At 37.6% G+C, this 16,617-nt stretch overlaps 1 protein-coding gene across 8 annotated transcripts in view; it reads left to right on the top strand.

Moving 5' to 3' along the window:
- The window catches only part of ASPH (aspartate beta-hydroxylase), a 115,350-nt gene that overhangs the window by 61,729 nt on the left and 37,004 nt on the right, over nucleotides 1-16,617 (top strand). For all 8 annotated transcript variants that reach the window (XM_048061642.2, XM_066993025.1, XM_048061640.2 and 5 more), the window contains 3 exons: nucleotides 1,221-1,262; nucleotides 12,956-13,044; nucleotides 14,790-14,876. In XM_048061642.2, coding sequence (XP_047917599.2) covers nucleotides 1,221-1,262; nucleotides 12,956-13,044; nucleotides 14,790-14,876 — 218 coding nt within the window. The remainder of the gene's footprint in view (nucleotides 1-1,220; nucleotides 1,263-12,955; nucleotides 13,045-14,789; nucleotides 14,877-16,617) is intronic.

The raw sequence follows: 16,617 nt of genomic DNA, 5'->3' as shown, positions 1-16,617 counted from the left end.
ACTATTCTCTCTCATCTGGAGCTGTGTTACTGCTCTTTTTAAAATACACTATTTCTGATGGCATACTGACAGATGGATACATCTCATTTCTTGTCGTGTGTGTAAAAAAAAAAACATTTTTTAGCGAGTCCTGAACAATGCTTTCATTAATATCCTATTAGAGTGATAATATCCTCCCAGTTATTCCATAGTATGTAACTGTTTTTTTTCCATTTCTTTCAATTTAATTGACTCTCTGGATTTCATGATGTAATTGAAGAGGTGAATGACTTTCAAAGTCACTGTATTTAATTTCTCGTATCAAATCAAGTTAATCCTCATTATGCCTTGTGCTGAATGTAAAATTAAGGTGTACTGTATGCACATCCAGGAGTAGCAGTTGCCTGCCTGTAGTAAAGGGGATGGACAGGAATTTCCTCGAAGACAGGGAAGAAGTAAAAAGTTAACTGAACTCTCTTTGTATTATTCTCTATGAAGTTTATTGGGAAGAAATCAAAAGCAATGATAATATCAGAATTCTACAGCAAGACACTTTAAATATTATAGAGTATAATAGGATTGAAAAGTGGTAGGAATACAGTAAAAGAAGAAAAGAAGAACTTGTTTCTGAATGTACCTTTTAGATGCATGATTTTGATACAAGTATTTGTATGGTTTTTGCTACAGTAGTGCTTAGTTAACATTTGCTCGTGCATTCAGCTGTTCACAAAACATTTGGTTTAAATTATTTTAAATGTTAAAAAGTAAGTCAAGAGCTTCCAAGTGCTGAAGTCATTTCTGAATAAGGCTTAGGTTCCCAATTTGTATGAATGTTTTTTACTTTTTAATCAAATATAAATATACAAAGATAGCATTCGCATATTCCCAAGAGTTTTTAATTAATGAAATTTTTTTAACAAAATAGCTTATATTGCAGTGTGTTTCACTTAAATCTTCCAACTGTCAAAAAATCTTCCAACTGTCTAAAGTGGAAAGTTTATGAAATATTTTGTGAAAGAAACGATTATGCAATATTTGAAGCATCTGCAGAGAAAGACCACCTATGTAACCATAGTCCAGACATTAAACTATGCTTGCTTTTTAAAATAAAATTAAAGAAGAAACAAGTCCAGTTAGCACAATCATATTTTGAGTCTAAACTATAATTTTAATTTTAACTTTCTTACCCTAAATTGTTAACATAAATTCACTTCAATGGAATTATATTTTTAATATTCTAGGAAAAGGTGGAAAAGAGACTGAACAAGACAAAACAGAAAAAGGTAAGTCTAAAAGTAACATTCTACCCTTCTGGGATTTGAAAGTGCATTTTCTGGGAGAACTGATTTAAATTAGGTTAAATAGTAGTGATGCTTAGTTTTTGTATACCTTACAAAGATAAGTTGGAGTTGAGTAAATGTGCAGTGTGCATCTGGTTTTGTAAGTAAACAGTCAAAAACCTGACAGTAATTCATTCCCCTCTTACACAGTTGCAGGCTGCTGTTAAAAACTTCCGCTGTTTCAGAACTAAAAAGCTTCAATGTCCTGCTCCCCGTGTGACGTTGCAGGGGTCGTAGCGTCACCATGCAATTCGGGCATCTCAGTGTGAGAGGCAGCCGGGGCTGTCCGGACCTGCAAGCCCTGTTCAGTGCCATGAGCTGCCCTCAGCTGGGAGCAGGATAGCTGGGCTTGTGCAGCACCTGGCAGACCTCGTGTGGCCTGAGGGGAATAGAAGCCACCTATGGATAACAGCACTTAATATCTCTGGTGTACTGTCACATAACTTGAGTTTTACCTGCATTACTGGTTGATAAATTGTAGGTCTAAACAGATGCAGCTGTGGTGTAGGGCAGTTATATCCATTCTCACTCACAAAACATTGTCTGGGAGAATTTGTAGATGCTTTATGAAAACAGCAGGTAGCACTGAAATCAGTCCCCTTCAGCTCAGTGGTACCCAGTACGGGTTAGGTAAGAACATACAGAGGCAGGTTTGGTGGAAGAGTGAGTGGTGCTGAGTACCGTGAGTCTTCCTGCACTGACATTGCTGTCGGCCATGTGCATTCCCTATCGCTGCTTTGCACAGCCTGTGTCATTCAGATCAAGTTTTGTGTCTCTCCCTAGCTATATCATTGCAAGTGACCACAGACAAAAACCTCAGGGTCTGTGTGCGCATCCTTTTCACTCAGGTAGGGCCTAGTGCCTGCCGTGGGTAGCCCCTCTTTTACTTCTAGGGGGAGGTAAAGGGAGTCAGTGACTCTGCTGGTGTCCTTTTTCATCCTCCTCCTGCTCCTTTTTCATTCTTTTCTCATTTTTTCTGTGTCTGTTGTATTTGAGTACTTAGTAATACTACCATGTTCTTTTGATGGTGTGTTTGTGTGTTTTGTGTATTTGCATTTTAAATACAGACTTCTGGCAAGCCATATAAGCATTATATTGAAATATTAAATATGCCGAATGCAAGCATTGCATTTGAAAAAGAAACATACCATCAGCTGGTTTACTTGGGAAGCAATGCAGTTATATCCCCATTTCCAATTACAGAAGGCTAGGTTTGGTGGCAGGACATACCTTACCACAGTTGATAGTAGGAAAAAAAAACCACATTGTGCCAGCTTCATTACCTGCTAGAACAGTAGAATAATTAGACATGTAATAGCTGTCCAGTATGGGTAAGAAGCATTCACTAGTTAAAAAAAAAATAAATAAAAAAATTATAATAATTTTGGGGGTGGGGGGTTTTAACTTTTTTTGCTTGCTTTTTTAATAGGACTAAGAACAGAACAGGTATCAAACTTAATCACATGCTTTGTTTAAACATAGTTGTAAAAGTTGTTGAAATACAGGAATTGTGTGGTTCCTCTACAGACACAAAAGCTTGAATGACAAGTAGCAACTTTTTAATAGATTTTTCTCACTTGATGCCCTTTAGAGCAGACAAAACCCAGATATCATTTTGCTATTGGTCTGTTAGGACTCTTGTTTCTATTATCTATCTGCCAAAGTAGATTTCCTGAAGGCAAGCAACATTACACATCCAAGGGAAAAAGTTTGGTTCTGCACTACTGAGTTGCAGAAAAATGCATATGGTGTAGTTACTTAACTAAACATCTTAAAAAAAAAAAAAAAAGTATATTGTGAGGGAACTGATACTTTTAGGTTAAGTATGCCTGACAAGGAAGAAAGATCCATTATCCAGAATGAGGAATTGATACTTATTTGTTGCTATCTTAGAGACAAATGTTTGTTTTTCTAGGCTTTCTTCCAGCAGAACTTAATAGATATTTAAAATCAACTTCTAATTTCTGTGTTAACTGAAGCTTCTCTGGAAAATCCTCTAAAGAAACAAGCAACAAACCAAACAAAAACTCATGTAGTGTACTATTACTTTATCTCTGTTACATCCGTAAGAATGCGATCAGACGTTATATTTTGTCAAGGAATTGAAAGGGCCCGTGTGTCTGAAAAATAATTCTTTAAAACATTTCACAGGTACTACAACTCAGGGCATATGTACCATATCCATAGGACATCCTTCCATATGTCTTTTTAGTTGTATTTGATCACATAGGCTGGCAAAAATTAAATTTAAGAAGGAGCTTCAGTTTTCTGCTTTGGCTTGTATTGGCATGTATTGATACACGATATCAAAACTGGAACAGTTGTTTTCTGTGGTGGAACTGTTTCTTTCATACACTGAACATCAGTATATGTAATTATAATTTTCACTTTTCAAAACTGATGAAACATAAAAGTGAAAATGAATGCCATCTGGTTGGAGCACCAAGCTGTGTTACATCAGGGACAGAGTATACATAAGCCAGGCTTAAGACAATGTCATTCCACAAGCAGCCCTGCACGTGTCATTCTGATACCAGGGTTAACATTCAGTTCAGTTTACTCTAGGTTAAACCTTCGAACAGGATAAGTAGGATTCCATTGATACCAGTAGAAATCTAACCTGTATGACTTGTAGAGTATAAGGTGCTATTCTTCTGGCTAAATGTAAGTTTTTGCTGTAGAGTAAGACGAATTATACCCTAAACTCCATTAACAACCTGAACCACAGCTTCACTGGCTGTACATTTAACTTGCACATTTAACTCACCTCCAGCATTGTCACTTCAGGCTAGGTGAGCTGAGTTCCGTACGTGCAAGCCCTGTTTTTAAGAGAGCTCTATTTATTTACTTACTTAGATATTTAATTATAGCCTACATTAAATATAAGCTGTTGGCAGGATGTTGCGCTTGATAGAAGTGCAGTTCTCAAAGTCCAAAAGTGCTGCAAACACTATGTTGAACTAAATTTATAAGACACTAGAGTATTAGTGTGTACTTTTGTATGGAAAATCAATAAAAAAAATCTGGCCTTGTCAAAGGGATGCTTGATTCTAGCCTTTGAATGAAGCCAAAAGACTTTATGGTGAAAGGGTGAAGAGAATGGTGAAAACACATGCCAAAAATAAAATTATCATTCTGCAATTGTTTCTTATGATCAACATTAAGTAACCAACAGTAATTTCAGACAGAAGACCCTGTAGAATACTTTTTACTGCAAGGGAAATTGTTCTGGAATAACTGCAGCTAAAGATTTATTATAGTCATTAGATTTCATGGCTTTATTAGTCCCTAAAATGCCTCATTTTTTTAATGGTCTGATTGCTTCCCCAGATAAGTTGATTACAGAGGTTTTTCCTGTTCTACTAGCACGGTTTAGAGAGATCTTTTAATTATTGTAGTGCTACTGTCTTTAAATTGTCTAGATGCAGTTACTGGGTTTTATACCTTCCAAGTTTTCTTTTATAGAAGCCCATAAAACAAGGGGATCACTTTTGCTATCTGTAACTCACCTAATGAGCTTCCCAAGCAACAGAACAATGGCAGAAGTTTTTCATCATCATCAAATTCTCATTCCAGTGCCCACTGAGAGACAGCACAACTGCAAAAACTAATTTGTCTAATGATATGGGCCAAGCATGAGGAAGACAACTGTGTAAGCAAATTTTGAATTTTAGGTAAAAGCAATGGGCCTATTAATATATATATGTATATTTTTCAGCCCATAACTAAAAAATTTGAAGCTTGGACTGGGAAGGGAGGAGTATCTGGGGGGAGAGGACAGGGATTAGTAAAACAGGTCACAAAAATCATTGAAAAACTTTGGTAGGGCATGACAATCCGTATGTATTTACCATTTCCTTGTGAGGTGCCCATTCACAAGTTACCAAGAGAGTTATTACAAAATTCATATTACAGCAGGGATAGGAGTTTGTTTAGGAAAGAAAACCTTGCCTCCTCTGGAAATAGCTTTCTCAGATTTTGAAAATTTAAGATGGTGAAATGGCATAAGTAGCCTTTGCTACGAATGACTGTGTGACTGCGTTACATGGAAGGGTTTTAATTTCAGATTATATTTAGCATTGACATCCCCCACATATCTGTTTTTGCCAATGTGGGAAAGAAATAAGGAAATATCATTATATAGTTATAACTATAGAGGTTGTAAATTTTTATTTAAAAGTTTATAAAGTTGTAAACAAAGCTTAGCCACTGGTATACATACGACATACCATCTATGCAGCAGGATTGTTCTGGTGCAGTTTTCAGTTGCAAAACTGGGGACAGCGTGTCCTCAAGATGGGAGTGAAAACCATGGTTTATCTTGAGTCCTTAGACCTTAAGAAGTTATTTAACTACAAGCAGAGTCCTAGCTGCTTTCTGTTTCATGTGCCAACAGCAGCAGATGCGACATGGAGGAAGCCACTGGGAATCCCCCTTGAACACTACATGTTCAAGAAACACTACAATGACAATAGGAAAATAATAATAAAATAATAAATCCAATGACAGCAACTAAAACCCACATATGAGGTGGTTTGTTAGATAGGAAGCAGAGTCTTTCTGTCCTCGTATTCTCTACCCACATCACTAGAGAAATTGTCTCACTGTTTCTGAGGAACTAGAACTTTAAGTAGAAGACAAATCTAAGAAGAAATGCTACTATGGGCACTCTTAATCACAAAGAAAGCTACTCTCTCTCTCCATTGACTATGGATCCTATGGCATCCATTTCCAAACCTTAGGGTAAGACAGTTTAGCCTATGTGGAAGACTCCCTTTTTCTCTCAGATCTAAGTTACACCACCCAAGGTGTCAGTAACCTTTTCCAGTGTTCAGGATAGGTCCCAGGTGCCGAGCTTCAGTGCAGCAGATAAGCCTGCCCCCTACCACTCTCTCTCTTTTCCTAGGCTGTGAACAAAAGAAAGGGAGCACCGAAAGGGAAATAGTACTGAGAGCAAAAGAAGGGAAAGGGGCAGCAATAATGAGTGGAATACTGAGTGTGCAAGTCTCGGGTGAGATTTCTTCCCAGCCACTGTTTTACATCAGCTAACAAGCTCACTACTACTGTTTGTAGCGTCCTGTTCCCTGACATGTCTGTCTTTTCAGAATAAAATCACAGAATTATAAAATATCTCATCCTGACCTTTTTTTAGAAGGTACAGGAGTGAGAGATGATTTGTGTTAAGTATTTGAATGTAGCATACTGTTTTTTAAAGTAGAGATAACCACTATTTATTCTGGGATTTTTAATAGCAGCATGATATTATCTCCCACTTACTTGCAATATCTTTGCTCAGGAACAAAACTATACATGTACCCTTTAATCAGAGGCTCAGAATAAGTCAGTAAGGTCAGACCAATTCATGTTACATGTTATGGTAGAAGTACCACATCCTTTAAATGATCTTTTCAGAGGGGGGGGAAAAAAAAAACCCTAGCTGAAGTCTTTACAGTGTGGACAATTAGAAATCCACTTAAAAGTAACTTGCTCTGTTAAATTCCACATGCATTGTGTACCTCCAGGATAAGAAAATGTATATATATTAAACGTGAAAGGTGATTATGATAATTTTTAATATTTTTGTCAAATTATGGCAAATAAAATATTAATTGTTTTGAGATGTCAGGCTGTTCTCTCACCAGTCAGGTCTGTGGAGAGGCCCCTGGTGGAGCAGGCTGTCCCCCTGCAGCCCATGGGTCCCACACGGAGCAGATCTCCACGCTGCAGCCCGTGGAGGAGCCCCCGGTGGAGCAGGTGGATGTGGCCTGGAGGAGGCTGCGGCCCATGGAGAGCCCCCGCAGGAGCAGGCCCTGGGCCGTCCCCCCCATTCCCCTGCACTGCTTGGGAGGAGGAGGTGGAAAAGGGTGGTTGGGGGGAAGGTGTTTTTGGTTTGCTTTTAGTTTCTCACTTCTCTATCTTGTTAGTAATAGGTAAATAAATTACATTAATCTCCCTATGCTGAGTCTGTTTCACCTGTGATGATAATTGTTGAGCGATCTCCCTGTCCTTATCTCAACCCTTGAACCCTTTCCATCCTATTTTCTCCCCCTTTCCCTTTGAGGAGGGGGAGTGAGAGCAGTTGTGGTGGAGCTCAGCTGCTCAGCTGAGTAAAACCACCACACTCTGTGAATAAAATCAAAGTTGCAAAATTATATGTCTGATGTTATTTGTCTGGACAATTGCGGGAGAGGAAAAGATTAATCTGCTTCAGATGAAGGCTTACAGAACTTGATTTTTTTTATGTTATTGCTTTTTGTTTTGTTTTTCCCAGAGACAGTTAATAATAGCACCTGTAATTGAGATTGCTTTCTGTCACAAGGCACTGTTTTTAATCATTTAAAACTTTTCTCAAGTTACATCATTGAGATGCAGTTTTCCATCCAGAAAGCTCATTTTGGAAATGCCTTTGTAAAAATTAATTTTGGAAAGTCTCAAGGAAATGATCCAGTAGCCTCACAAGATGATTTTTTTCACTGATTTCTTTGATTTTTTTTCTGATTGTTAAAATGAAAAAAAAAAATATTGCAGATGGTGTATGTTTTCTTTCCCCAAGAGTGTTTAGTATTAACTAAAAATGCTAGTTCACACATACACATGCCAGCTGATAGTCATCAGTGAAGATACGTTTGATTTTGGTCACTAAATTTCATTATCCTAGTCCATTTGCTGCTACATCTACACCCGTATTTACATTATGCTGAACTCACTTTTCAGGCTCCATTGACTGCAATGACTAGGTTTCTACAGGTTATACTGCATAGAGAAACCTAAATTTAGTTGCCTAAATTTGAACCTGTCACTGTTGGTGACATCCTCAAGTAATAACTAAAGGAATGAAGTTTTTAGCTAGAGTGCAAAGAGTTATGTCATCAGGTACTGCTGCTGAGCTTGTATTGCTTCTTGCTCAGGATGTAAATTGTAGATATAATCGCAGTGCTGAATTACATGTAGAAACAGGTGAAGTGTTTCTTGCGAAGGGTTACTTATGTTCTAGTAGCACCTTTTGGTGTGGGGCACATACAGTACTATGTGACAGGAGAGATGCTTTGTCACTTACATTCATCTTTCCTTGGGTCACTCTTCTGGCTCCTTATAGCCCTAATTGTTTTTCTGAAGTATGCAGCTGAGACAGAACAGCAGTAGTACGGATGGTCGGTAACAGCTATCTGGGGCAATAGAGTTTAGGGGAAAAGACACAAAGACACTTGAAGAGCATGAGCAACGTGCATTGTTCTTGCCTGCACAAATGTAAAAAGTTGCCCCGTGCCTTTACCCTAGACAACTAAACAAAATATCTTTAAACAATCCTTTGAAAGTGAGCGATTTGATCTCCTTTAATCAGTTAGTTACGTTTTCCTTATTTTTCACTGGATGGCTTGTGGTCTTAGGGTACCTAGAAGTGCATTCATTATTTTTTGAAAGGTGTTTCTGTGTACTTTGTAGTAAAAGGCTATCACTGCTTTTGGTGATGACAAAATGCCTTTCAATTTAAAACATAAGCCATATCATACGTTTTTAGCTTTAATATGCCAAAATTGGTATATAAAGTATATATGTATTCATCATTCCATAACATCGCAAACTATTAAGTTTATCATTTCCAAAATATTTTCCATCTAATTATTGTTTTTTTGTTTGTTTTTGTTTTGTTTTGCCTCTTTTCCCTGTCTTAATACAGAAGGGAGATAATGGGATTGCTTGTCATCTCTGGCGATAGTTTATTCTCTATTAGGAAGAAGTAGCATGTGAGTTCTTGTGAGGTTTCTTCCTGTCTTGCTGGTTTAACAGTGGAAACTCTTTTCTTTGAGAGAGACTTCAGGAATCATATGACAGCAATCCTAGGTAGAAAGTGTATCCTTGTATCCAAGGCCGTTACTGAAAATCCTTAGCATTATTCTTGCAAGACCATAGTATGATATATAAAAGAATTATTACCACTTCAGTGCTCAACCAGATTTGGACTATCAGTCACCCTAGCAGTTGTGTGACTGTGCGTTTCTTCATATATATGGTGAAATGTGTAAGTCATGGGGAAAACTACTTTTTTTTTTCTCTGAAAACAGATAAGTTTACTTCTTTGTAACACCGGATTTAATATATTGGGTCACATCTGCTAAAAGTTTATTACATTAGAAGGAGGTGATGTATAATTTATTAAAATACCCCTGCAGGGAAATAACAGGCTATCTGTTTAATATAGAGGAATGCTTGATGGTTATACTGAAAGCTCCCAGGTGAATCCTTTAACATAGGAGTAGAATGGGTAGATGAAAATATTTGCTCATTATATAATGTTTGTTGTGTTATACTGGTGCCTAGCAGCTGAATAATATTTATGTTAACAGCTCCATTCCCGCTTTTCACATTGATCTCCTGCTGGTTTAGAGTTGATGTAAAATTGTACTGAAAATGGGAAAATAATGCTTCTCGGTAATGGAGGGTGACAAAAAGATTCTTCCAACGTGTCACTAAAATCGGACATGAGGGGAAAGAGGTCTTATTTCTTTTGCAAGAGACTTCTAAGAGTTTGCACTCACTTTGTCTCATCTCCTTGTACACTGAGGCATTGTGGAAATCACTGTCCTACAGGCAGTTCCTCAGTGAGTGGGAGAGCTTCTTTCCGTGTTTATGTTTGAGAAGTACCAAATGACTGTGTCTTTCCATGAATTCTGAAGGTTAAAAAGCTGACAAACAGCTGTCCTCTCTTACTGAATGCACAATTTCTGTGCAATGGTCTAGTTTTAGATAAAGATTTTGATTCATGCCATGGGAATTGACTTTTTAATGTTGTTTTGCATCATTTCTCGTATGTACAGCCTCATGCTTGGAGAACAGGAACTGAATGTTTGGTGGTGATGTGCAACTGGAAGCTCCCTAGACTGTACAGTCAGGGGAACTGGCATGTCTCAGTTTTCCTGCTAACAACAGATCACAGTTTCACTTAGGTTGGTTGAGCTCAAAATGCTAAAAAGCCCTTAGGGAGGTTTGCTTTTATTGGCTTTTGGGGCCAATACTCCCAGGTGCACTCACAGATACTTTTGAGAAAGCCAGGCCTTAGAGTGAGCAATGGTTTCTCATTTCAGTAAAATGATGTGGAACATTTTTAGAATTTTTTTTTCTGGCCTAATGACATTGTCAGAAACTTCTGATCATACCTGTTAGATCATACTTGTGCTCAAGGAGATCATACCTGTGCTCAAGGTCCTGGGGTGGAGGAGATGAGAGCTGGTTCTGTGAGTTCTGTGGGATTCAAGGGGTATGAGCACTTGAAACAAAATAACGTTGTGCTCCTTAGTTGTTGTTATCTTTGGCTGCATGAAAATGCAATAAATCTGTCACTTTTTTTTCAAGTGGTTAATATTAAAGTAAGAAATGGCAGCCACAGTCTGAAATGCATTTCTACTACATTGTCTGTGGAATGAACAGAAGACATGAAAATCATCTGTATTATCTCAATTGGTAGTACGTACTATACTAAGTAACAGTGCATTTCACTCAATGCACATCTATGTTCGCTAGCACAGAGTTCTAATATACTTATTTCAGCGTACATTTGGAAGGTACTTTCCAGAAATTTTGTTTGGAAAAAGGAAAAAGTAAAGTAAAATCTCTTCAGTCAATTTGATTCCATGATAACTGCATTCCTTAAGTACGTTATTCTGTGCCTTAGTACAAATGCTTGATTTCAGAGTCATTCAGTACAATGAAATGCTGAAGCGTTTAGGGGAGGAAAATGAGTGCTTTAAAGCATACTATTTGATGGTTTATTCTGAAAAAGGAGTAAACTCCTATATTTCATTTTTTCTTCCTTACCTTCTTGGTAGCTAATGCCTTGGAAATTTACAGCCGCTTCTGTTATAACAAGGATCAACAAAGACATAACAATCCTAATGCAGTGCTCCTTTAGCACCTTTCCTTTATAGATCCTAAAACATTTTTATATTTAAAGCTTCATACAAACTTTGTGAATAAGTAAATGAAATTTAGTAGGATTACATCAACCTTTCTTTAATTCTTTTTCACCTGCCTCTGAAAAGCAAAAGTATCTAAACTGTTCAGCAGCATTGGTATGCGCAAATATAAAAGTCATGCAAGAAAAACTCTTTCAATGCAGAATTGTAACTTACATCCAAACTGAGCTCAGTGCACCAGAAGTCTTACATAAAAAGAACCAAAGGTGGTCATTGATTTTTTTTAATGTCATACAGAAGCAGTTCAGACTCGTGAGTCTCTCTAATGTTTTGGTTGGGCTAGTATTTTTAGAGTTTTGTTTTTTTTGTGTGTGTGTAGATGAAATGATTTGTCTGTTTAAAGCTCAGTGCAGGATCAGAGTCTTGTAGAGAAAGTGTCATTTACTGAATCATGAGCACAGCTTCCAGCAGCATGTGGCTGTTCTTGTCATCCCTGCGCAGTGCACCTGAAGACTTAGGAAGCAGAATAAAATATGTCTAGTTTACAATACTTTGTAGTGGATATCCAAAATACTTGCATTACAGCAATGTTATGATGCTAATCTATACAGTGTTTGGTTTTAGTTTCACGTGTACTAGTTATGACATTCCCTGTTTAAACTCCTACATAGAAAATAATAAATTACTTCTTTTCATGCTGTTAATGACATTTTTCAGAGAGGAGAAAAAAACAAAACAGCAATGCGTAATTTAAACAAAAATACATGCTACTAATTACAAATATTCAAAACTAGTAGTTACTTGTGTCAGAGAATATTTCCCTTGTGTCAGAAAAAATACTTTTAATGAAGTACAAAAGCAAAGTTTTGATATAGCAAATGGGAAGAAAAGTGGTTATCTGCTGTCATATGCTTTATAGGTACACCTACATTTTTCTTATATCTAGTATAGTTAATGCAACCTCCCAGACATTAAGTGTGAGCTTTGCTTAAAGTAAATAGCTGCTTAAATTGACACGATTTACTTCAATTTGCTTCAAATACAATTTACTTTACACAATTTTCTTCAAGATTGGTTTGCCACATACTGCTACTCTTCTGCTAATGTGGGGTAGCTTGCTAAGCTATGGAAAATTCATCATTTGAAGAGGTCTTGATTAGACATTTCAGTGTTGAACCAGTTTTCAGCAGTAAGTTGGACTGCATGACTTTGAGTTGCTCCTGTCCTGAGTTTCCATCAACTATATTTCCATCAGCTATATTTCCATTAACTATTTTAATTGCTTTAGTTGTTTTTGTTGAGTTAATAGGTAAATAAATATATTTTTATATATATATATATATATATAGGCACAACTTTACAAATGATTAACATGTCCTGATAATGGTATTTTTTGCAACACCATACAAATGTGGAAAAATAACATAGTTTTCTGTTCTTCCATGTCAAACAACCATTTGGAAAAATCTTGACTGTATAAGATGACAAATACTTATTCAAAAACTTGACTGCAAAGTTATTCAGTCTGAATGACTGATGATTACTTTTTCATACAGGATTTTGTGATTGTAATAAGTAAGAAATCAATTTCTTTTCAGTGTGTTTTGAAACTGCCTCATTTGAAGACATGTACTTACAGTACTAGTCTCTAGTTAAAGCTACTCCAAATAATTGCTGTGGAATATGAAAGAAGTAATGAACTGTGTATTTTTAAATTTCTTCTAGCTAAAAAGAAAAAGAAGCCAAAACTCTTGAACAAGTTTGATAAGACCATTAAAGCTGAACTAGACTCTGCAGAAAAATTACGTAAGAAAGTAAGTTTTGAATGTTTTATTCAGGCTGTAAATAGTGAACATAAATGAATAAAAGTTAGCTTAGAAAAATGGAGAATTATTTTTAGATTACTTTTTGTGAAATTAACTTTTAAAAATTAAATGTTTAGTGCATGGTTGTGCTCCAAGTTTAATTTCTGTTGGATAGTTTTCTTTTCTAAATTGTGTCTGTCCATTCATGTGTTTGCACTCACTTCTTTGATTATATGAATTCAACAAAAGTGATTAAGTTAATCACATGGAGCAGGGCTAGATCTGTCCTATCGCTGTCCATTTCAGTACTGAAGTGTAGTGTTATCAGAACACTTAGATAACATAAGCATGTTAATATGGATCTTTCAGTATGAATTCATGTGCTTCATGAGTATTAGGTGAAAACCTTTGTATTACGTGTTGTTTCTGCTGGAGTTACCGCATGCATCCTAGCAGTGTCTCTGCTGCCACACAAAACCATAGAGCATGAAGCAGATGTTCCTGCTTCTCACCGGTGGCAATAAGACCTTAACATCAGTCAATCAATTTTGGTAGTTTTAAATTTAATAACTTGACAATGAAAAACAAAAAAAAGCATGTGGAGAACAACTGCAGGTCTTAGTTCTACCCTGAATTTGAGATGACTGAACAATGAGAAACTCCACCTATAGCACAGTACAGTAAAAAAAAAAAAAAAAAAAGGAAGCCATGCAGCCCCGCAGGGGCTGTAAGTCTATGGTGGGGCTACTATTCAGAGAGAACTAGCCTCAGGCTGCTTCTACTGCTGCTCTTCACTGGGAACCTTGTTTACATGTTGGAATACAAAAATGAAAAGCATTTACATGCTTATTGTTACTTAGACAATTAGTTGACCAAAGGCATGACAGAAAATTCTGATGAGCCTATGGTATCAGTTAGCTGAGTGTTTTCCCATATTGGTCTCATGGTGAGATGCAAACAATCACACTTTGTCTTGTATGCAGCAGGATACATTTAATAACAAATCAGACATATGTGCTATTTGAAGATAGTAGGACAGTTGTGTATAATAATCCACTCATATTTATAAAGCTGTAAGATTTGGATGCAGCAGCAAGATCTGATGCCAAATTTTGCCGGCAGTTGCTATTTAACAGTGCAGCTGGTTCTTCTCAACTTCCATCCTTGCTTGCTAGTCAGCACCATTCGTGAGAATGGCTGCAGACTTTGTGTGGGACAGGGAAGAGATACAGAGCACATGCGAAGTCCCAAGGGACGTACTTGCTCAAAACATTGAGCGGAAACATCCATACAGCACGGATGGTTCTATCTCATTTCCCATAGAACCACAGTTACAAAACAGCTGGTCATATGAGGTATGCAGAGATGAAATTTCTACCTATGTATAGAACTTTCTTTTTATTCTGTACGTTAAATTCAATTTGGATTCTGTTGTTATCCATATAATCTCTACTCTGTGTTTTAGTGTAGATAGGTTATTGTCTTCTCAACATTCTTTGCAGTCAGCAAAGGGAACGTGAGTAAAGTAAAACAAAAATTACTAGCTTTGACCATGGTAATTGAATATTATTGCTTTGGAAGTAATGGCAGTGATTTGTTTTAAACAAGGCAATCCCAACAAAAATGTGAGTGAAAACTGTTGATTCTTAGTCTTTATTTTTTTTTTAACTTGGAAAAACTAATCTGTTATTAGGCTATGCATCCTTCAGCATTTTAATTAGATACAAATGCTGATAAAATTCTCTACCTTCCAGGGAAAAACTGAAGAAGCTCTAAGGGCCTTTGAAGCACTGGTGAATCAATATCCAGAAAGCCCTCGAGCAAGATACGGAAAAGCACAGGTACGTAAATAAACAAATTACAAGCCATAAATGTTTTAAAACAAGCAAACATTAAACCTTTTTTTTTTTTTTAACAATAGAGCTCTAGACCCCAGACTTTGTTTATAATTTCATAGACATTTCCTCAGGGAAAAAAAACTTACATGATCAGTCAAATTGCATCTGTTTCAGTCCTCTGTCCTTCCCCAGTTACTTCAGCAGGTTTTGTTTAACTTTAGTGGGAAGTATAATCAATAACACAAAAATAAGATACATTCTGTAAATGTCATGATAACTGTCTGGTGAATGGTAAGAGAGAAATCCCAGCTAATGTCCCACTGCAGGAACAACAGGCATAACTTCGTTGTCAACAGTCCAAACTGCTCTGGACTAAATGCTGCTTTTTCATTAATGGAAATAGTGAAGGGGATTTGAAGTTATTATAGAGCGTGTTAAAGGATATATAAAGGATAAAGAATACAAGTTTGTAGGCAAGGAGGCTAAATTAGCTTTTTATTGTTGAGGAAGTTCTGTTTCATGTTATGCCATCGTGTGTGTCCCCCTCGCCCCAAAGAACATTTTAAAAACAAAACAACAACAACAAAAAAAACATTGTAAAATAAGCTCTGTATTCATAACACTTATTTTTTTTTGAGCCACGCTGGGATGGATGTCTTGTTGGAGAATAATCATATTTTCATAAATAGCAGGATAATCCCAATGGAATATGTGTAATAAAAGACTGCTTGAACATGTTAATCAAGATGAGCTAAGTGAAACCCTCACAGTTGAAGGGAACTGTGCTGTTACACAATTAATGTGGCACTCGAACTGCAGTCACAACCACTTTTCATTTGGTTAATAATAATCATGCTAAAACCAAGCCACAATTATCCAAAGAAACTGTTACACAAGCACTTGATACACAGTAGACCAAATACTTAAATACTCTCTGAGGGATCTGCTCAGCTATTTACTTGTTTAGTAGGAGACGACTTAGGTTTGTACATGTGTGGCAGCTTCATCCTGATGGCTAGCTAAACTCCACCACAATGCTCTCTCACTCCACCTCCTCAAACAAACAGGGAGAGAAAATATGATGAAAAAGGGCTCATGAGTTGAGGTAATGTCAGTGAAATCACTCACCATTTACTATCACAGGCGAAACAGACTCAGTATAGGGAGATTAATATAGTTTGTTGCCTATTGCTAACAGGCTAGAGCATAGAGAAACTAAAAGCGAGCTAAAGATACCTTGCCCCCACCCACCCTCTTTGATGTCCTCCGCCTGAGCAGCACTGGGGAGTGGGGGCTCCGGTCAGTCCCTAACTCATCTCTGCCACTCCTTCACGGTCCCTCTCTGGCCCTGCTCCCCGTGGGGTCCCTCCCACGGGATGCCGTCCTTCCCGAATTTATCCTGTGGGGGCTGCCCACAGGCAGCAGCTCTTCAAGACCTGCTCCCACACGGCTCCGTACCACGGGGTCCATCCCTCAGGAGCAAACTGCTCCAGCACGGGTCCCCCACAGGCGGCAGCTCCTCAAGAGCTGCTCCAAATTTAGGTCCATAACATGGGGTTCCTCCTTCAGAAACAGATTGCCCCGGCACGGGTCCCTCAAAGGCAGCAGCTCCCACCACATCCACCTGCTCCACCGGGGGCTCCTCCACGGGCTGCAGCGTGGAGATCTGCTCCGTGTGGGACCCATGGGCTGCAGGGGGACAGCCTGCTCCACCTGGGGCCTCTCCACAGGCCGCAGGGGAACT

This window comes from Anser cygnoides, chromosome 2, assembly GCF_040182565.1.
Source record: "Anser cygnoides isolate HZ-2024a breed goose chromosome 2, Taihu_goose_T2T_genome, whole genome shotgun sequence".
In the NCBI taxonomy this organism is placed as follows: Eukaryota; Metazoa; Chordata; class Aves; order Anseriformes; family Anatidae; genus Anser; species Anser cygnoides.
The sequence above is the reverse complement of the archived record's forward strand: the minus strand, read 5'-3'. Positions and strand labels throughout refer to the sequence as shown.